The following is a 21,903-nucleotide window of genomic DNA, read 5'->3' as shown; positions in this document are numbered from 1 at the left end:
GCACATCAATTAGCTCTCCTTTCCAAACAGCTAAACACATAATAGTTATTTATGGCTAGAGACATTTTGTTTCAAAATAGCCCAATGCAAAATTTGCAGCATTGAGGCTAAACAATAAGATACTAGTTTGCACGTAATCCTGCTGGCCTAGGAGATCAGAATTCCTGAATTATTATCTTTTTATTATTGGAAAGAAAATAAATTTGCTTTTACAGGAAACAGTGAGCATGTAGTTTGGACAGACAGCGATCACACCTCCAGATGGATGGAGAGAAAGAGGGTGGGAGGCAGGGTGAAGACACAACCCCTCTTGTTTATGAGATGGAAATAACTTGTGCTGTTTGCGAACAGCCTTTTCAGCGGGAGGCTGAGGATGGACAAGTGAACACACATTTCCTTGGTCTGTGCAAACAGATGCCACCGGGGCAGATGAAGCTCTCCCTGTGTGGCAGAACATGCTTGTGCTGTGTCAGTCTGGTGGCTGTCAGATGTAAGTGCACTTCAGGTGTCCACAGCACTTCAGTATCGTCAGACTGTAGTCAGGGTGAGCCCTGTGTGTACACAACATTTACGAGTGCTTTTGGCAATTTGCAGGTGAGGAAAATATGGGTGCTGGCAAAAGCAGCTCATAAATAAACAATACTATTTAAATATAAAATAAAATGCAATGAAATGCACTCTGTGGCCACAGTAAGTCACTTAGGAATTATGAGACACTTCCTGACGGATTGCTGGTGAGCACAGACTATTTCACCCTCCTTTAGACAGCTAACAGGATCCAGCCCTTCCCACCACTTAAAATTCAATACTGTCAGAGACTGCCGACTCCTCTGTACATCGGAAGCAATGGGGGAAGTGAACAAAGCTGCTTTACTTTCCTCTAATCTTTCTCCCTTGTGTGGCTGCACCAGATGGTGCCGAGCTGCAGGTTGGAGGGAGATAATAAGCCCAGAGGAAACAAAATGGTAATATTAGGTTATAAAACAGCTGACCTTCAAATATGACGTCAGCTCCTGTTTAATTGATGGGACAGGTCCAGACAGACAGACACATGCACACCGGGATGTCTGTGTGCAGCACCTTCCTTTCTAATAGGGGAAGGAGCCATACGGCAGCACTGTTAAAATGGTCTGTTCAAACTTTACAGGTGTGAGAACAAGCAGAGAAAAAGACAGTCTCCATTTCTCTCAAGATGGGCAGACCCACTCAGGGAAAGCATTCTTGCTGAAAGTGGTTTTCCTTTAACCCCTGGTTCAGCACCACCATTCTCTATCATCGCCTGCCTCTCCCACTGCAAGCAAAGTAAAATAACCCTACAGTTAGAGAGCACTGATCTTCTGTAAGAGGAAAATTATCAAATACAAGATGACTTTAAGCTTCTGGCTACTCTGGCCCAGAGTTTTACTTCCAGCTGCCAGCACTGCAAACACTGCTAGTGGTTTTATACAGATCGTTGAGGACTGGGGATATCTTGCTTCAGTCAAGCACTGGCTCGGGAGAACTCTGCCACAGCATGCAGTAAAATTCAGCAGCCTTGTTTGGAAGCTGCCCTCAAGCATTTCCCACTAGGCTAATGCTGAATGATGACTTCGTATGATGCCCAGCCTTGGGATAAAGAAAGCAAACCACACCACACACAGACACTGGCCTAGCCACCAGATAGCACACAGGTCCCCCGCCAAACCTGCTTGTCCCACAAACAGCCCTGTAACTCCGTGCTGTCCTCAGAAACCAAGAGCTGTCACAGGCTGCTGGCAGGGGAAATGCCTTCCTAGGAACTCGGGAGTTTTGCACAGAGCCTGGAACTGGGACAGCAGTGATTTAACATCTACCATTAAAAGCAGTTTAAAATTTAATGGTCAGAGCATAATAAATCCTATCCTTACAATTTCAGCTTGCAAGCCAGGCCACCGGTAGGACAGAAATAGCTTTGCTGCAAGGCAATCAAGAGTAACTTCAAGAACAAAAGTATTTTACAGAGAACACAAACCTTGGATTGTCTCAAACCACGGCCTTCTCCAGCACCTTTAATGCTAAGACACAAGATGAAGAAAGGAGGTACTGAAGCAGCCAGTATTTGTCATTTAGATCAGGTACTGACAAGAAATGAGCAATCAGGCAGACCAATCCTGAACCGTAATGGAAAACTGAAGCACTGTCCTCCTTGGTGCAGAACAGAATAGAAACAACTCTAAAATCAACCTTACATTTTACTTCAGGAGTCTCATTTGGGTCCAGTCTACTTCTCACACTGTTCTGAGCATCTCAGACAGCTGGAATCACTGCCAGGTTACAAAGCAGGGTATATAACGCCTGCGTGTACAGGCACTGCATGCTCACAGTTTGGGTGGCACTCCAAGATCTCTTCTGGAGGGATGCTGGCCACATGGTTATCCTCTGCACTGAGGACACCAACTGTTTTGCCTTCCTATGTCAGCAGGTTTCCAAAGATAACAGGAGGAGGAGGAACCTCTCACCTATCCAACAGATACGCAGACAGGGACATGTTCCTTCACCCCCTGCCATACCTGTAGCTGGAAAACAAAACCACAGGTTCATGCTGCCTTGCTGTGTGAGGCACCGACACAGCAGACACACGCAACACAGAGCTGTGGACACAGACAAGCAAACGGTGGGGTTTGTGTGACCAGCTTAGCTCCTGACCTTTTCACATCCTTCAGCAGGAAGGATTCAAGTGGCTGGATGCTAAAGATGGGACTGCTTTAGCATGGAGGGGACATCAAAAAGAGGTTTTCAAAAATAATACCACCTCCCTCCATCCTACACACGTACTTTCTCCTCTTACCTCCTCAGGTCAATTGCCCCTGTAATTTAGGGCAGTACACCACTAACTACGGCCTCTTTAATATCCCAGTCACTAAAGTTTTAATGCCTTAAAAACAAAGGGATTGGGAGGGGGCTGGCGAAGGGAGTGGTGTGAAGCTGTGCTATGCCAGGGAAGAGAAGAGGCCTCTCTGCAGTGTTTTGATGTAGGCTCCTGCTGTTCTAATGGAACCTTACCCAGGAAAATAAATCTTTAATTAAAGAAGGCTGCAAACAACCACAATGGGGCTTTTTCGTGGCGATACAAACCCTACTGCAGTTTCTAAAGCTCTTGGTTGAACAGAGGGCGAGCAGCGGCAGCCCCACACCATGCTGAAGTCCGCATTCCTAAAATTCCCCGTCACGGGCAGGCATGCTCAGAGAAGGCTGCTCAGTGGCTCAGGGGTTATTAGCTGAGAGTTCAGGTTCAGATGTGCCATGGGACAGAGGTCAAGGCTCATTGTCCCTCCAGGGCTTGCTTTTGGAAGTCTTGGAGTATTCCTGGCCTGGCATCCTCAGTGTCCTTTCCCCACCCACTATTGCACAAAACGGTTTCTGCTTGCATTCCTCCAGCCCTTACAGCCTGAGCAAGTGCTGTAAGGTCTCTGGGGCCAAAGTGCAGGAGATCCGGATTGCAGCAGCCTCCTGGGAGGTCTCATGAAAACAGCAGCAAGCAGCTTCCACCCTACTCCCCCCCCCCATAACCACTACATCAGCATGAGGGAGGAGGATCGTGTTAATGCAGCAGGAATCAACAAGCCCGCTTGTTTCTCATTCCAAAGCAAAGACAAAGGTGGGGTTTGTTCAGCTAGGCAATACAGCCAAGGCTTGCAAGGAAGGCAGGAAACATGTGGGCATTTTAAAATTTTGGTTTGGACCTCGTCCCTTCAAATGGAATGTGTAGGGGAGTATTCTATGGAAAGAAGCACAGACAAAAATTGGAAACGCAGACAAAAAATACTTGGAAGTGCTCTACACCTGTCTGGTAACACTGCTCCTCTAGAGAGAAAGAGGAGTGGGAGAAAGGGACAAAGCAGAAAACAAAATCCAGTGCTTTAAGCTTATTTTATCCTAACTTCAGAATAGGAAGGAGTCACTAAAACCTTCAGAGTTTTAGAGAAGAGAAATGGGAATAAACATTTAATTTCTAGGCACATTTAAGAAAAAATATGGCACACTAACACTGGAAAAAACAGAGCTGAAATGTAGCAGGGAAGCCTGGCTGTAAAATAATAAGATATGAGTGAACAAAGGTCCTTAAATTCCCCATGCTTCCAGCAGAGGAACACAAACAGCAAGTGAAGAAAATGAACTGCAAACATAGAGATTTAATTTCTATTATTTGGTAGAAGTTCCCTGACAAATCAGCTTGCTAATCAAATTGCACAATCCTTGTTTTTAAGCTATTCATATGCAGTGTTTAACAGGAACATTTTCAGCCATAGACTCTGAGCTGTATTTGGCAGCTACAGTGCTAATAATAAACTGTTAAAATATCTTGCTCATTCAGCTGACCAACTCCCTTAAAACATCTTGTGGAAGAAGCCAATGTGCTGTTTGACCAGGAAATGGGTTGTCTTGGAGATATCTTCACAGTCAACAAAAGCTCAGTCAGTCACTTTGAGTGATGCTACCTAGCAATCTGCACATTAACTTCAAAGAGAAAATGAGGATATCAAAGCCACTGAAAGAGAAATCAACACCTGAAAGAAACATGCTGCTCGTCTCCCATGCACTGCTAGCTGAAGGAAAAGCTGCAGCAAGAGGAGAGTTTTGATCTCAAAATGTGCTGCTACCTTCCAGTGTAATTAGGTCACAAGGAGGCTAATGGTGTTCCTGCACACATAGCCATTTAGATGAAAATTACAATCTATGCTGTTCTTTCAGAACCAGTTTCAGAGGTCAGACTTGCAGCCATCACTCCTTAAAAAGAAAGTTACCACAAGGTTAGACAAAGAGGCAATCCAGAAGTGCCACCTAGTTATGGCTAAACTGCAAGAATTAGGAAGATTTTATTAATACAAAGCACGCAGCAGCTCTACAGCACTGGGCATCATTTTACAGACCTCCAAATATTTGTTTCCAAAATAAATCCCTAAAAGCAGGTTATTACGTAACCAGATAAGGAAAGACGCTTATATCCTAGACCTTTAATGGGATGCTAAAAAGAGATGCCTTTCTCCCAAATAAAAAGTGGAGCCAGTCCTGCCCAGCTCAAAGATGCATCAAACTCCCCATCACCAGAACTAGACACAGAGACAAAATGTCAAGACAGAAAGTAAGCTGAAAGCCAGCAAGACTAGATTCATGCTAATGCAAATATTGCCCCATGTTTGGAATTCAGCATTGTGAACAATGGACACGAGGTCTCTAATCTCCCCCCAAATGCTTTACCATGCAATAGGCCTTCTGTTGGGCTTTCTCCTCCCCCAAAAGAAATCAGTACGCTAGCAGCTGCTGGATCTAGAGAAACATGGACCAACGCCATCCACAAAGCATCCTAAATTCCTGTTAGCACATGCTCTGATGATCCAGCATAGTCAGAACTGATGGATGGTTATTCCCCTCCTGTGCTGCTGCGAGACCATTGGCACAGGCAGCCTTGAGGTCCACCAGAGCTGGTGTTCCCCCAAGGCCTTATGCAAGCACAGAGATGCACTTAATGGATCAACATCTCTGCTAACTCAATAGCGTCTGAAACCTCAAATCCATTAACTGTGGGCCTGCATATTTGTAGCACAGAACTTTCAGGCGAGCCTGCTGCATAATTTTCTTAATAGTGCCACATATGACTTGGGAGTAGGCCAATTCCTGGGCAAACGGGGATATATGCTAATGCTTAGAAACGTCAGGAAGAAAGACACAGTCCCTGTATAGAGCATTCCTGTCATCAGCTTCAGTTAAGGGGAAAAAGAAAAGCCTTGTCCCAGCTGTAATGAAAGGTCCCCCTGGTAGCAAGAAAAGTGGCTTTGCTCAGAGAATATTTGCATCTCAGCTGAATTAGTTAATGTGTGTTGAACACTGAAAATTGTGAAGTAGTATATAAATGCTAAGGATTGTTATTTATTATTGTTTTGGTGCACAACAGTGGAAAGCAGTGCCATTTACAGACGCAAATTAAGAACAACAGGAGGTCTATGGACACGCTGTGGGTCTGGGGATTTTGTTCATTTGTCTCTCCCCATTCCTATAGAAGCCTCTTCTATAGGACTCCTGCAAGCCTCGCCAAGCAGGGCTGTGTGCCACAGTGGAACAGCTCTGCCGAGACGGGACGAGCCCTCCACCCGCAAACCTCAGTGACACCACCTCTCAACACCCTCTCCTACGCTCTGAAGCACTGTCATCAATGCCCTTGATTACCAGAATGTTGTCACCTAAATTATTTGATTTGGCAAAGTAAGGAATGCATACATACACACATAAAGACACGTACACATTCCCAGGGTAACGAAAGGGTTAGTCACAAAGAGCTGAGAGCTCCGAGTGACACGTACTGGCACATTAGAGTGAGGTGATTCACACACACAAGTGATGTCTGACAAGACAGGTCTCAGCATAAGAGCAAATTTTTAGACATCAATTTCTTTACCTGCATTGTTAAGAAGCAGCTTAGATACAAAGATGATTTTAAACCTCCTGTCTGCGGCTTTGGTGAGGGAGTAAGAGGGACTGTCTGGCTTTTAAAGCAACTCAGGATTGCTCTATGTTTCCAGAGCCAGGATTTATGTTTAAGAAGATCAAAATCACTTTTTTTCTCTTTAATTTTCCAGACTAACTTGTAGCTTTAATGTCTCCAGCTCTGACTCAAAGAATGCTGTGCTTAAATAGCACATACGACCCCCCCTTCCCCCAAGATAATTAAAATAACTGCAGAGACATTGTCATTCTTTGGTATCGCAACTCTGCCAAAGTGGCTGTTTTCAGATAACGTGTCTGCCTCACCTGCATGCTTTACACATTCACAAAGTTCAGAGGGTGTTGGGGAAACCTGAGAGTACAGGGTCAAGCTTTTAAAGACAAGTTAGCACATAAAACAAACTCCCTGACAGATGCTCAGGCAAATTCTAACAGCTCCTTTTTCTCAATACTGCACTTAGATGTGCATTACAGATTGCACACAGGAAAAAAAAAAACAAACAACACACTCACACATCAGGCATTTAATTCTAACAGTGCAGCTTGTTCAGAGATGCTGCATTTGCAGAGAGTTACATTTTCCTTAAGCTAGTGATTGCTTACTTGGTTGCCCTACTGTCTATGATATACAGACATTTCAGCAACTTAAGCTTGGACGGCTGAATATCAAGGGGCCAATATCAATACCTGATCTGCCATTCACCACACTTCATGCAACTTCCAAAAGGCAAATTGCAGAGGCAGAAAGCAACAGAGCCCCTGAAGAGTTGTTACAGCAACATTCCCTCCTCTATTTGCAGAGCTGAAAATTGTTTTATGAATACCATTCAACCCAAAGATTAAAATAAACAGTAATTCACTGTCCATGCTGGAACAGAAGCAAGCTGTGCTGGTTGTATGGCAGGGACTGACCACCGGAGAATAGCTGTACAGCTATCCCTGTGTACGGATCTGCATCCATACCCAGGCTTCAGAATTATATAGAAGAGAACAGTGAGCTAAGGCACTTCTGAATCAATAAAACCACACCACTCTGAATGCTGGCAAAGGAAGAAGCGTATTTGGAAGCAGATTAGGATATCTATCTCCTCCCTTCTCCCAAGACAAGCCTTATTTCATCTGAATGAAATTGCTTAGCTCCTCTGCTTGCACTCAACTCCAGATTCCTCAGTGCACCAGGCAGTGCTGGACAATCACATTCAAGAGTGGCAATGTACAAAAAGAGTTCACACGAATCAGTCACAAAGTACCTACAAGAGCTCACAAGCTCCTGCAGAATGTCCTCTAGAGCAGGTTCCTGTCACACTGGGCTAGGGACAGAGATTAGAGTCATCAGCTTTGACACTCAGCAGGACTGTGTCACAAAGGATTAAATCATTATATCATGAGGTGTCAGCAGACGTAGCTTTCCTGCTGTTACACCACTAAGTTATACATTAATTAGTGAGGTATAAAACAAACATGAAGTATCTCCAAGCACCTGCCCTGTGGATCAGGCCCAGCCAGAGCTATTAGCACAGGATTCCTTTCCAAGAAGAGGTTCCATTGGGTCCCAGGATCACCCAAAGCATCACCAAGAGAGCCATTAAAATGTAAATGTAGAAGCCTGAAGGGAAAAAACACAGAAGTTGATTGCATCGTTTGCCTTAATATTTTTGAGAGTTCTGTAATACAATCCCTTCCTCACAGCCTCAGCATCTGATTTTCTAAACCAGGTCATATATGCACCAGTGAATAAAAACATCCTTTCTTGAGAGAGGTGTGGAACAGCATCAAAAGACCCTACAACATGAGCAGGAGAGCTGAAATAAGTAATTGTAGAACAGAAAAATCACATGGCCTAACTGTTTTTGCAACAGAGCGAAAACCAACGTACCTACTTCTGGATGCAGCTGCTGAGAAGTGTTCCCTAGCTACTCAGCAATTCAGGACCAAATCATTTATGAACCCTCACTCCATCAGTGGGCGGAGGAAATTCCACATGGTCTGACTGAAAGCCACAGTAGAGAAGATCTAAGAAGACCAACAACATCCCACACATAAAACTATACTTTTAATCTAAATCATGACCTTAGAAAGGTGTCATAGGACAAAATAAATGATTCTGTCCCAGTTTCTTACAGCTACCTCAGCTGCATTTTTAGCTTCAGCTCTGTCTGGCATTTTCCCCTTGCTTGGCATTGCCAGACTCTGCCAAATTACATCACCATACAGCTTGTACCCAGGTTGTAATCTTTAAACTAATTTCTCACAGCTTTGGGATCCCTTCAGTATAAAATGAGATTACTTGCTACAACTGCCTAACCCAGTCAGGTTGTAATGTTTCTCCCAGAAGCTGAGCTGTACTTGATCTCAAAGCCACCACTAGATCAACACTCAATGGCAGAGCAACTATCTGTTGTCGCTATTGGAAGACTCCCTGAAGCTCTCAAAAGCAGGCTTCATTTCCAGCTGTAGTCTCAGAGGGCTGCACAGTTGAAGTGCTCTAAGATGAAGAACAGCAACACCACAGCGTTCCCTGCCTTTCACCAGCTGCTGAAGCACAGAGATGGGGAAGCCTTGCAGTAGCACTGAGGTCCCACATTATTAGCCTCAGAAAGTTGCTGTGTGAACTGGGGGACAGCCAAAGATGGAACACAGGTCTAGGGTGTCCAGACTCAGTGTTCAAGAGTGATTTTCTTTGGATGAAGTGGATTCCATCCACCTCCTGTTCTACGAAATGAAACCACCCAGGGCTGTGCAAACTTCTGCCCAGAGCCCTACCCATGAGTGGGTGTGAGTAGCTGCCACTGCTGTTTCAAAGGCAAGGATGTTAGGAACCTTAAAGGAATGAACTCCCCCCATTCAGTGCTGTGCAAATTGTACTTTTTACAACAGCATGCTCACAACAAGATGCATTAACCACCTTCTAATTAAATACTTTCAATTAGATTAAAATTACACTGTCTGACAGATTAAATATAATGCATTAACAGGATTGTAATAACTTCCTTAGCATCAAGTGTTTATTAAAAGCTCAAAAGTCAAATATGCTGGGAGGGAGGGAACTAATCTTCCTAAAACTGAATACTACAGCAGATGTTAATTCCAGAAAGTCACTGAAACAGTGCTTTGAAAGAACTAAAGGAAGTCTATCTGATGAGGGTTTACATGATTCAGGAACCTGCCAGGTTGGCTGAAGTACTACTAATCCACTCAGTCCAGGACAATTCCTATTTTCAATAAAAGGGAATACAGCAGAATGGTAGAAATGAAAGCAGACAGCAGAGTTCTCCGCAATAAAAAGAAAGGAAAATCCATAGCAGCATCTGTCAATTGGAACGTCAGCTGCTGCTGAAAGATTTATTCTGAATGCCTCGTAATCTGCCTTCCAGTTGCATTAACAAAAGAAAGAAGCCAAATCCCATATTTTTCATAGTTAGACAGGAAGACAGGATTGTGCTAACAGAAGTCATAAAACTTCGCCAGATATAAAATCCATAGGTAGGATGGGGAACCTATGAAGTATAGCTGCAGCTTCCAATACAGTTTCACTTCAGTCTGATGAACTCACACCACATTACTAGTGATCTGAACAAGACTTGGGCAAAGAACTTGAGATATTTATCTAAAGGTCATTTTTCAGCTCTCTCACCCTTGCTCCCATGCATGAACACTTCTCTTTTCTCAGTAAGGGAAGTTCTGCAAGCGCAGCATCCAAAGCAGCCTTCTGCTTTATGTCCTGTGGTAGGTTGTCTGTGTTTGCTAAGAAAACCAGGGGAGATACCCTTTCCTTAACCACAGCTCCATCTACTCTAGTGCTTGCGTCATGCCCTACAGACAGGCAAATTAGAGAAACTCTGCATGTAATACATGTATGATATCCTGCGATGAATGGACTGCTGGTCTCAGGAAGTTTTAATTCCTCTTTCAGAGACTATTTCACCGAGATATTAATGGACAGAACTGATGGTTTTACTTTTGATTATGGAACTTAACCCAGCCCAGCTCTCAGCTGCTAAGGGAAAACCCAGCTCAGGAGGAATGTCACCCTGCATAATGCATTCAATTCTTAAAGCTCACTTTTCATAGCAAATAAGCTACAGCTCTTACTTTCCAAGTTAGCACCTACATAGTCCAACAATCAGGTTCATACGCTAGCATCACCTAGACATAAGTAATGGATTCAGTGGCAGACCATTTTTCTTAGACTCCAGGAGAACTGATAGGTCCATGCCAGGACCTCTACTTGCAGCTGCCACCACAGGGTCTCACAAAAACGTGCCTGGAGCTCCACTGTCACCTCAGTCACCGTTCAGAGCACTGTGCTGAGGTAACCCTGCCAACTGAAGCCCCTTTGATTGGAAGTGAAGCTAATCTCTTGATTTGAACCACATTTCTTTCTAGACCGTTCCCATCTAACTTACTTTGCAGAGCACGGACATCGAGGGTCCATGTGGACAGAGAAAAGAGAACAGGGATGGGTTTCGGAGATGTGCCTGGGAAAACTGTCTTTGCAGCAAAAGGATTGGGACCTGCACAGGGGCAAGACTGTATAGGACAAGGCCTGAGAAAAGATGCAAAAGTTTTGTCTGTACAAGACACTGTTAAAGTCAGCAGTAACGTGGCTTTTGACAAATCAAAATGAATAAAGACAATCCGCACTATCCAAAAAACTTACACGGTTTAGGGGCTCCCTTTGAGAAGACCGGGCAGGATGACCACATAGCCTCCTTCAGGCTGGATTCTGCCTGCAAGCTGTTCTACCTCTCTGACTACACATCGGTCTTATAAATCACCAAAGCTACAGAAAAACATGCCCTCCAGCCTTCCTGAGCAGTGCTGTACGTGCCTTTATTTAGCTTCACCTACAATCAGCTGCCGAAAAGAAAGTTGAACAACTGGTTTCTGACTTGAGCTGCTCCAAATGTTCCTGCATTCGTGCAAAGTCATGTAGAAGAAAAAAGGAAAAGTCAAAAACCCAACAACTCGTGTATCCTGGTTACCATCCTCCACTATAATTATAAAATTGCCCTTAAAACATAATTACATAATTGGGCTTGGCAAGTATTCACCCAAATCTTTTACAAATATTTCCCCAGACTGAAGGAACAGGCGGTGGGCAGCCTGACAAGCCTGCCATGCGAATTTGTGCCCTTAGGACATGTTCCTAGCTATTACACTAAATACTTTGCATCACAGCCTAATGTTTCAAAACAGTAGTTGAGCAAGTGAAGTACCAGCGGCTTAAAATAAATTGAGAGAAAACGTTCAAGCTATTTTCACTGCACATGGGGAGGGACCCCTTTGAACAAAGAGATGGAGGAGGCTAGCAGTCCTTTTTAGCTGGTGACAGAGACAGAATCCCCAGGGGAGGTAAAATTGGTTGGCTTCTGATAGCTGCAGCCAACTGGAAGCTTTCGATGCCTTGCTACGGTTATACTGACAGCGTAGCACCCTGCCCCTTAAAAAACAAAAAATAATAAAGAAAACATGACCTCATATGCAAGCAGAGAAACCTGTGGTCTGCAGGGAGTGGGGACCCACCAGAAGCCAGAAATGAAATCTGCAGTACAGTAAGGCTGGTTTTAGCAGCTGTGCATTATGCATTCAGCAGCACAGGGAATGCCAGCAGGGAGCCTTTATTAACATAGGCCTCCGAGTATACAGTGTGCTCCTGTCATGATTGGCCTCTCTTGAGGAAAGGTGCACATATACAAAAGACTTAACCCCACAGAGATCACACCAATCCTGTTGCTATTTCATCAGCTCGACGCCACAACAGAAACCAGAGAATTTCTGTGATTTATCGTAGACGAACAGGCAACAGTTCCAACAATGCCTGAAATCTAGACTATAATGGAAGGTTTCATCAGCAAGTTATACCAGGTAGGGAACAGGAAAAAACGCCACACAAACCTACAGAGTTACACTACCAAAGCTGTCCTAATATACAGACCTCCACTGCAAGGGGGGCCATGAAATGCCTCTCTTGTAGGTGATGCTAATAAAAACAAGCTGTTGTCAGGACACCTGTGTCCTTAGCACAGCAATCTGCACCTCCACCACATGTTTTAGAGGCCCCTCGGTCCAAGAAGCAGCTGGTAGCCCTGCTGCAGACGCAGGGGCCAGCAGGGTAGCTCGCTCCATGTGGGAAGCGGGTACTAGCAGCAGAAGGCTTTTGCTGGCACCAGCTCTGCCTCTGCCACAACTTGCCTCCATCTCAAACACTTGCTGGCACACTCAGCTCAGCACTAGGAAAACACCCTAGAAAAGAGGAATCATCAAACCTCAGTGCCAGGAAACGCTCCCAGCATAGGCTCCCCACCTCTCCCGTATCAGGTGCTGATACAAGCTCTCTCGAAGTCTTGTCAGCAGCTCGGAGTGGCAGCTGGCTGCCAGTCCCCAGTGTGCAGCCTGTCGGCAGCACAGGGTCGGCACTGGGATGTGCAGCTCCCGTCCTGTCCCACACAAGTGAGGTGCAGCCACCGGAGCACCAAAAGATACACTAGGGGCCTTCAAAAGGAAAGGCCGCTCTGGCACCAGTTGGAACCAGTCCTTTCCCTAACTAGGGGGGAGAGCACAAGGAGAGCAAAGGGAAGGGCTTAAAATGCCCTGAGCATCCCCATTCTGACTCTACAGAGCAGAAAAGGTCTCATGATAGGGAAGAGAAACAAAATACCAGCCTGAAGAGCTCAAGAACTGCTCTAGACAACCCAATGCTAGTGTGTGCCTAGAGTGGAGGAATGGTCTGTATCTGTTCATAACTCCTTGCTCTATTATTTTTTTCTCTTCTTGTTAATAAGTAAAACGTGAGAGTCAGTATCCCTAAGAGCATGAGCTGCTGTGAGACAGCAACAGCACTGGAAATTTCAAGAGGCCGTTTAATATGCAATGTTCTAGTTCCCAGGAGCATAATATATGTTTTCTCTCTCTCTCTTTTTTTTTTTTTTTTTTTAAGCCTAGCACATCTGTGCTTTACAACACTTTTTTATTTAGTGCTGAACAGAAAGAGACAGGTAGTCTTTATTAAATAAGTTTCCAGGAAGTACTTGTACTGCAGGAACAATACTCTCAAGGTCAGGTACCCCTAAAAGATTTTGCAATATTAATGCAGTGCTCTCATCATAATTGCAGCAAGTGCTTTAAAAATCAAAATAGCATCATCTGTAACATTATCACTCAATAAAAATAACCCTTTATCACTCCTTAAGCACAAAAAACCACCAGAGTCACGGACAGAATAAGTAATCGCTTCTTTTTGCGACTGGCAGACAGAGACTTGGTCTCCCAGTCAATCCCAGCCAGCCCATCATCTACAACACAAAACTCTTTCCTCCACTCCTTTTCTTGATTAATGCAGCCTCCCCTCCCTTGAGGCTCAGTTATACCTGTGTTGGAGACAAGTAATTATCAGGTACAGCTCAGCATGAGTATGGGAGGTTACCCAGCACAGGCACCAAAAGCCACCTGTTGTTTCAAGGCAGGGTGCTGGCAGGACCCTATGGTTGGTCCTGGTGATTAAGTATGGGATGCCCATGAATTGTCTACATGCAGAAAATAATTCCCCCAACCAATAGCCAGGTCATTTACAGCCCTATTCTAATGCTTGGGGCACAACATTTTGGATAAAGGCATGACAAGCAGCACCTCTCCCTATACCATAGCACAGCTCTTGAGATCTCCCATAGTTCAGTCACAAATAGCAGTGCAAGACAGCACACAGAAGAAAATGAGTTAATATAAACAGAAAGCAAAGATCTGAGCGAGAGGGCAAGCCACACAGAGCACAAACATCTGAGAATCTGTGCAAAGTCTGCTCGCCTATCAGTCATCCATGAATTACGGACCAATGTAATTAAATCAGAAAAGCTATGTTTAATTTTCCTATCATCACCCGATGAGATAAGAGCAGTACGTATGGGCGGGATCAGGCACAGGGGAAAGAGCTATTTATTAATAAGTTAAATCATTTTAGATTTAAGAGCCTGTCTGGCTAAGAAAGGTCTGATCTACAAATGTAACTTCTGGGTCTAAGGCAGACGACTCAGATACCCTGTCTCTATTTCTGTCCTGGGCTTGGTCCTGAGGTCTTGTCTTTTTACAGAAACAAGTCTCATTGCTAACTGTGAGATGTAACTTCGATAGAAATATAGCTTTTGTTTAAACCCATTTTTAGTCTATACAGTGAAAATTGAAGAATGCTTATCTCCCACCAGTTACATTAACAGACAGCCACGTTAATCTATGCTATTTCTAAACAACCCAAGGCTGTTTTCATTAACATCAAGCCCTTAGGGTGCACCCGCAGAAATACAAGGTACACCACAACCTATTCTTTCTTCTATTGCCTATTCCTGCCAGTGAGACAGGAAAAAATGCCGTGATCCCTGTCCCCTGCAAAGGAAAGCAATGCTTTAACACAAGCTTTCTCTACCTAGCAGCCACACACAGAGAACTGCTGTTCTCACTGTTTTCTGTCCTCTCTGCTTCATCTCGTCAAGCCCTGCTTCCTCAGCCAGTTATTTAAAGCCCATATTGAAAAATGTATCACATCATAATAGTGGATGACTTCCATGGGATCAGGTTTTCAATAACAAAAATCCTACAGACTTTGTTGCAACCAGAGCTTCACCATGTAACTTTTTTTTTTTTTTAAACAGGAAGGGAAAAACATTTATAACAGCAACTATAAATATACATGCTACTGACTTTTCAACTTGTTGTCCTTGTTCTCAAGCTAAATTTAGTCTGTTATATCCTGTCCAGCCCTTGGTGAAAAAGCAATACACAAAATAGTCTGTGCAAATCCCAAAGCAGATGATTATACTTATCCGGGTACTCTATAAGATACCCAGCTGAACAGGTAAACGGTCATTCGGTGAGCGTAGGTATGTTCATGGCTACAGAGAAAGTGGTCTATTTCTGGGGTAGGATACCCTGCAATACAGAAAACAATTATGATCACAATGGGATAGCTCTGTGCTGCTGAATGAGAAAAGTGATGGAGGTTATTCACTGTGCACACACAGACCACACATTTGGCTTTGGCTTGTGCCACATATGCTTCAAGGGTCTACGTGCACCTCCGAGCCACAAAGAACCCTTCCCTGGCCACACCTGCTGATTACACCTGTTCTTTACACACAGAAATGGCTGGGATATCAACTTAAATCCAGAAGACTGATTTAAACTCTACCCTGCAAGTAAAGAGCATCCTTTTGTATCTCGAGGGCTCTCATTCCTATGAGTTATCTCTTAGTCAAAATAAGGTAAATATTTATTGGGAAATCAACGCCTATAGAACCAGAGTTGTTTGTCATTCCGCTGCTAATCTTAATAAACCTTAGTCATGCCAGAGCCCAGGTGATTTCTGCAGGGGCCAACGCGTCTCACCCCGGTTTCAGGATCCCTGCCCGCAACTCAAAGTTTCGCGCAGAGGAGGACTCCCCCACCACAATCTGACTTGCTCCACTCGCAGCAAGTTTTGCAACCCAGGCAAGAACCGCAGCTCAGAGGATGCTCCTGCTCGAGCATCAGCCGGTCTAATAACCAAAATGCGTGGAAAAAAAATAATAAATAAAATAAAAAGAAAAATCTGTGTTTCCTACAGCTTGGATAGCTGGGGGGGGGGAAACAATACAGGCTCGGGCTCGCCTCGCCTGCAGCCCTGCTGTCTCGGCGTGCTCCTCCAGCACCGGCCAGCTCTGCCACCCTGCTTTTCCTCTCTGCTTGTACACACACAGCACCGCCGAAGGGGAGGTGCAAGGGCCAGGAAAAAACAGTTTGCTGGCGGTGAGAGCGGCCCCGCGGCCGGAGAGCCCGCAGCAGGGGAAGGCTCTGCCGGTGCTGCACGGCCGGGAGCCCTGCCCCGAGGTCCCCGAGGTCCCCAAGGTCCCCAAGGTCCCCGAGGTCCCCGAGCGGCACCGCCGCCGCCCCCGGTCCCTGCCCTACCCAGCATGGAGAAGATGAAGTCCTTCGCCGTGTGGATCTCCAGGGCTCTCTGGTCGTCGTACTCCCTCTGGTCGTGCTTGGTGAATTCCTGGATGAGTTTATTCAATTCCTCCACCCTGGCTCCCGATCGGAAATCCAGCTCCGGGAAGGGAGGCTTGCTGGTAGTGCCGGCGGACCCTGCCTTGCTGGCGAGAGGCGCCGCCATCTTCATGCAAAAAAAAAAAAAAAAAAAAAAAAAGGAAAGAAAGGGAAGGGGGGGGGGGGGAGACGAAAAAAAAAAAAAAAAAACCACACACACACGCACACGGGAGGGGTTTGCAATGGTGCAATGGAAGAAGGCGGGCGGGCAGCCCGGGCGCGGGGGCTGCGTGCGCGGGGAGGTGCGGAGCGGGGCCGGGCACGGCGCTCAACAAGCGGCCGCGCTGCCCCCGCCCGCCCGCGGCCCCGCCGAGCCGCCCGCTGCCGGGCTGGGGGCCGGGCTGAGCCGTGCCGGGCTGGGCTGAGCCGTGCCGAGCTGGGCTGAGCTGTTCCGAGCCGTGCCGAGCCGGGCTGAGCCGTGCCGGAGCGGCGCGGGGGCCGCCCGCTGCCGAGGGGCGTTGGGTTTTGGGGGGGGGGGGGAGGGTGGTGCGGAGGCTGGGGTCGGAGCTCCGGCTCCGAATGAGATGCCTTTCTTTATGTTATTTATTTATTTGTTTTAATTTAAATTGTATTGTAAACTTCAGTAAAAGCCTTGTCCTGCAAGTGGGTTAATAATCGGCTTGGAACTCTGCTCTTCCCACATGTTCCCAGAGGCATTCTGTGTTTATTCCTTTCTGGCTCCATAAGGCATCCCGTAGGTTTTGTGTGTATATATACACGCACATGCATACATGAAGTCATTTTATTGTATCTTTGTGAAGCAAAGACCAAGACAAAGTATCCTCACTGCTGCACCAACACCCTGAGCTCCACAGACAAAGGGTAGGGGGAAGTGGGTTGTCAGAAGACTTGAAAGTCCAGCAGCTTGTGCCAAGGATCCAAACCTCCGATCTCCATCCATTCCCGCATTGTCAAGGCAGCATGCTTTCCTTTAGTACATGTTTTAATGCCTACTGACTTTTCAAACTGAAGTGGTTTTCTCCCCTTAGCCTGATATTCTGAGCCTGGTCCCATCATGGAGCATATATAGCATGAGCTACCTGGCTGCATCTGTCCATTTTCCTGCCCAGGGAGCACACAAGTACGTTGTTAGCTTCTGTGGGGCACTTCAGTGCTATGGCACTGATGCAAACTGCATCAAAAAGTATTATCCCCTGAAGCTTGGCAGAAAATAAAGCTTTCGTCTCAGTCCCAGACAAAGGTAAAATCTCTGTACCAAATTTTGGAGTGATGCATTCAGAGAAAAACCAGGAAGGTGGAACTAAGCGTTCACAGGCTGGTTTCCCTGATGCATGGTAAATGCAGACACTAGTGTTTAGACCTGTGCTCAGGGATGTGGCCTGGTTTCACAGGACCACTAACTTTGGTCAGAAATGGGAGCTCGGCACCCCTGGCAGTGGGACCTTATCTGAAACAAGAAATCTACAAGGGTAGATTTGGCCCCTTGTGGCAGAAACCACAGCCTATTCAAAGGAGAACAGACACCGCCTGTGGCTTTGTTCTGTATTGCCTTACACAGATTCTGAGGGCACTGATATCTCATTATCTACAAAATGATGTCCCAAAGGCAAAGGTAGTAGTGCCTGTGTGTGCATCCACATGCCCTCTGCTGGGTGCACAGGCCTTACTGTGCACAGACGCCACGCTCGGCCAGCTCTGACACACATGGACTTCATTCTCTGTCTGAGCCTTTGGCGACCAGCTGCACTGTCACATGGATCAGTTTGACTTAGCCCTGTTTGACTTTGACCAAACACCTTTCTTTCCTCTCCCTCCCCAGCAAAGCCTACAAATAAAAACCACTTACTGCTGGCGTTAACACACTGTGGGACCTGAATTGCAGAGGAGCAATTAGAGGTGTTCTGTGGTGGTGGCCTCCCAGAGTGGTGCCGCTAACCTGGTGCAGCCCGTGACCTCCCATGCTACCCTACTGAAGTCTGTCTGAGCGCTTAGGACCTCTTGCTTCCTGCCCCTCAGGTTTTAAGAGTCCTGTTGCTATTTCTCTGCAGTGTTTTTGTCTGGGGTGTCAATCTCATGCAGGCAGACAGCTCCCTCTTGTGATAACACTACTCCCCATCATCAGCATCCACAGAAGTCACATTAACTCCTGAACCCCAAACCATGCCAAGACCTTCTGTTTTGCTCTATCCATCTTTGAACATCTCTAGGTCTCATACACCTGCTATAACCACTCCTAGTTGTGTGGGGACCTTGTTCCACTTCTGTGTAGTGCAAACTGCCAGCTGCTATGATACACACGTCGCTGGCACCACTTGTCAAAGTAGCAGGACCTTTAGATAGGAGCTACGCGTTTCATCCCCAACTCTCCTGCCTCATCCCTTTATGTCTGATGTTCTCCACAGGCTTCATGGACTTTGGGGCTTTCTCCTCTACCTGTATCTTGGTTGCTGCATTATATCTCAGTACTGGAACTTCCAGTAGTTTCTTCATTAGTGTTTTGTCTTGTCTCAGATCCTGTTTTTCAGTGGGTTTCCAAATGGCCGGACTGACTCTCCACCCACATCAGTGTCAGACATACTTCCATTCTCTTTTTTTCCCTCTGTTCAAAATGTTTAAAGCCCATTCTGTAAGTTTTACAGCTAGCTTTGACTGCCTGAATTCCCTAAATGCCTATGGGAAACAGAAAGTGCTTCAGAGACAACAAATGCCAGAAGCAATGGAGATCTCAGTTTCACCGTCTTTTTTAATGGTACCCCTGCCTGAAGTTACAGTCATTTTCATATTTCCAGAAGGTTTCCATTAGACAAAGTTGTCAACTGCTCCATGTTTCTTGCTCATCTGGAATTTGTTTTGTTTCTGGTACCATGCATTATTCAGACATTTCTCAGACTCAAAGCATGTGTTCATTTAGTGTCTGAGCTCAAACCAACACTGCTCACCAAGAGCATTGAGCAGTCAGTTTGCATTTTCTTCAGGAGTCTGACAGGTACTGAACCTCTCTGTCCCCACCCCAGTGCTATCAGAAATTCACCTTCAAGAAAAGCATTGTACTTGCAAAACAAGGAGCCTCCTTACTGTCTTTGGAAATCTCTGAATGGGCTTGGGTCCCTCAGTGGCAAGTGGGATCTGCTGCACTGTCACATGCTTGTTAATACCCTTGAAACTGCATCACTTTGCAATTTTCCCTCATCACATCAGTGCAATTTAAGATCTCTGAATAAATACACAGTTAATTCAAGTCTTACGTAAATCAAGCACTGGGGATTATTTGAGCAAATAAATGAGAATGAGATTGCAAGTACGGTTGGCCAGGGGTTTTTCTACCAAATCTTTTTTCTTTCTGAAACAGAACTTTTTGTGGAAACACTGCAGCATCCCCATAGCTCTTTCTGTGGGCATTATCTGGGGCCTAGGAAGAACCTATGGCCTCTCAATAGTGTGTCCAAGACTTACCAGTGAGGATACTCACCTATTTAGGATAGGGATTGAACACCCTGACTACTAAGCTGTTCCTTGCCTGCACTGGAAACTGTGCCCTCCCTCTCACATGTACCCCTCCTTTCTCCTAGGTTTTCTCTTTCCTTCAGTGTCTTCCTCTTTTGCTCCTGCAAAACAGATTTCCCCATCTTTTTCTCCAGCAGAACAGATACCCTTTTTTCTGCTCAGTGCCACTTCCAGCACTTAGCAACAGAATAGGCCACAGAGAAATGAATCGAAAGAGAAGAAATAACTGTTCTCACTTCTGTTGCATGACCTGAGACCTTGAAATGCTTTTCACACTTGAATAGGCTTTCTCAAAAAACTGCTGGATAGCAAGTGAGTATTAATACCACCATCCTAAGACTGAGGAAACAGGTCTGCAGTAGCTATGAAGAGCAACTGGCCCAAGATACCCAGGGAGAAAGAGCAGACAGCCAGGGCCTGACCCTTGGTGCATCTCACTGAGGTGCTGAAAACTGGTAGAGGAAATTAATTGGAGCAAGACACAGAAATAGCATGGAGCCTCAGATAAATCATCTTAGGCTATTTCACTGCAATTGAAATCATGGTATGACACAGAATGAGCTAGTTTCATCCCTCACTTCATAGGAACTGTACACAGATTTTCTGAGGCTGCAAGTCTACTTGAGGAGCATCTTTCCTTTCTGTCCTTAGCACTGAAGCAGCTGTAGCTCAAAGCCTCATGTGGCAAGGGGCTTCACCGGGAACAAAATTACTGACTGGAAATGCTCTATTTTTCCTGCCTGGTGGCTGCAATTGGTGCCTCATGTTGTTGTGATACATCCTAAGCTGTTCAAGGGCCCTTTTCTCCTTGTGTTGCAGAAACCTGGTCCTGGCCTGTAGAAGAGGCTGTCTGCACAGATTAGAAGAGTGACACAGAGCAGGGAAGTGAGCCATGCACAGGCAGGGAGATGCTCAGTGACAGCCTGGATCCTGCTGTGCCATCCCCCTCCCTCTCCACTGGCTCTGCTCCTCCAACAGATAGCTGAGCCCAGTATGAATTTTCCCTAATTTCCCAGCACATTCCCACACTCCTCTTTTTTCCTCCCTGCTCACTTCTGCGTGGCCTTAATTCCCAGACCTGTGACAATCCCAGGAGTAGGGAGCCAGAGCAGCTGAAACCAAAGCTGGTTTCAGGTTTATTGGGAGCTCACTTCCATTATCCTGCCCTGGTAATACCTCGTGTACATCTGCCACTTTCCTGATCTTTAGATCTTTCCCTCCACTAGCAGCCCCTAGGTTGTCTCTGGAGTGGGGCCTTTCAGGGTTACCAGGCAGGACCTCATCAAAGCATTCCCTGTGCTTCTCTACATCAGGACTTACTTCCTCATTCTGGTGTCAGAACACTCTAAAAATGTCTTCAAAATGGAAGACACAGCTAGCAGGCTTTAGGCTCCCCAAGGCTGGGATCAAAAAAGACCATGTTTAGTGCAGACTCAGGGCAAAAAGAGATTTTCAGATGAAGTCTGGCAAGACTTGAGGGAACTGTACTGAACATAAATTCATGCAGCCCCACCAGAGCACACTCAGACTTGGGAGATCTGGATCAGTCAAGTAAATGGGCTTCCACCATGTACCCTCAGGGCTCCTCTCCATCTTTTCCAATTTACAGAGGAAAGTCGGTGTCATTTTGGCCCGTGGGCCCCATTCATTTTACCACCTGGAACTGTCTCCTTGTGGCGACATGTGTGGTACCAGCTGTGAAAGTTTGCCAGCCAAAGCAGCATGGATTCTGCTCAGCTCTGTCCCTCTCCAAACACCTGGTGCCCAAGATATTTCCCAGAGACCGTGAGATGCTTCCCCTGCCCTTGTTCTCTCTCCAGACACCAGAGACTACTTCTCAGTGTCTGTAAGTAAAAATCTGGGTGATTGCAGGTACAATTGCTGTATGCAGAGGATCGTAATAGATCA

The 21,903-nt window shown here is 45.8% G+C and overlaps 1 protein-coding gene across 1 annotated transcript in view; it reads right to left on the bottom strand.

The window, feature by feature from the left end:
- Window positions 1–16,603, bottom strand: part of MB21D2 (Mab-21 domain containing 2) — a gene marked incomplete at its 5' end in the record, with an annotated part of 61,094 nt that extends 44,491 nt beyond the window's left edge. Inside the window, one exon of the mRNA XM_082767166.1 lies at window positions 16,393–16,603. Coding sequence (XP_082623292.1) covers window positions 16,393–16,603 — 211 coding nt within the window. The remainder of the gene's footprint in view (window positions 1–16,392) is intronic.
- Window positions 16,604–21,903: the final 5,300 nt, after the last annotated feature.

The sequence above is a fragment of the Aythya marila genome (assembly GCF_965140915.1).
Source record: "Aythya marila genome assembly, chromosome: 9".
Classification (NCBI taxonomy): Eukaryota; Metazoa; Chordata; class Aves; order Anseriformes; family Anatidae; genus Aythya; species Aythya marila.
This window is presented reverse-complemented; position numbering and strand designations above follow the sequence as displayed.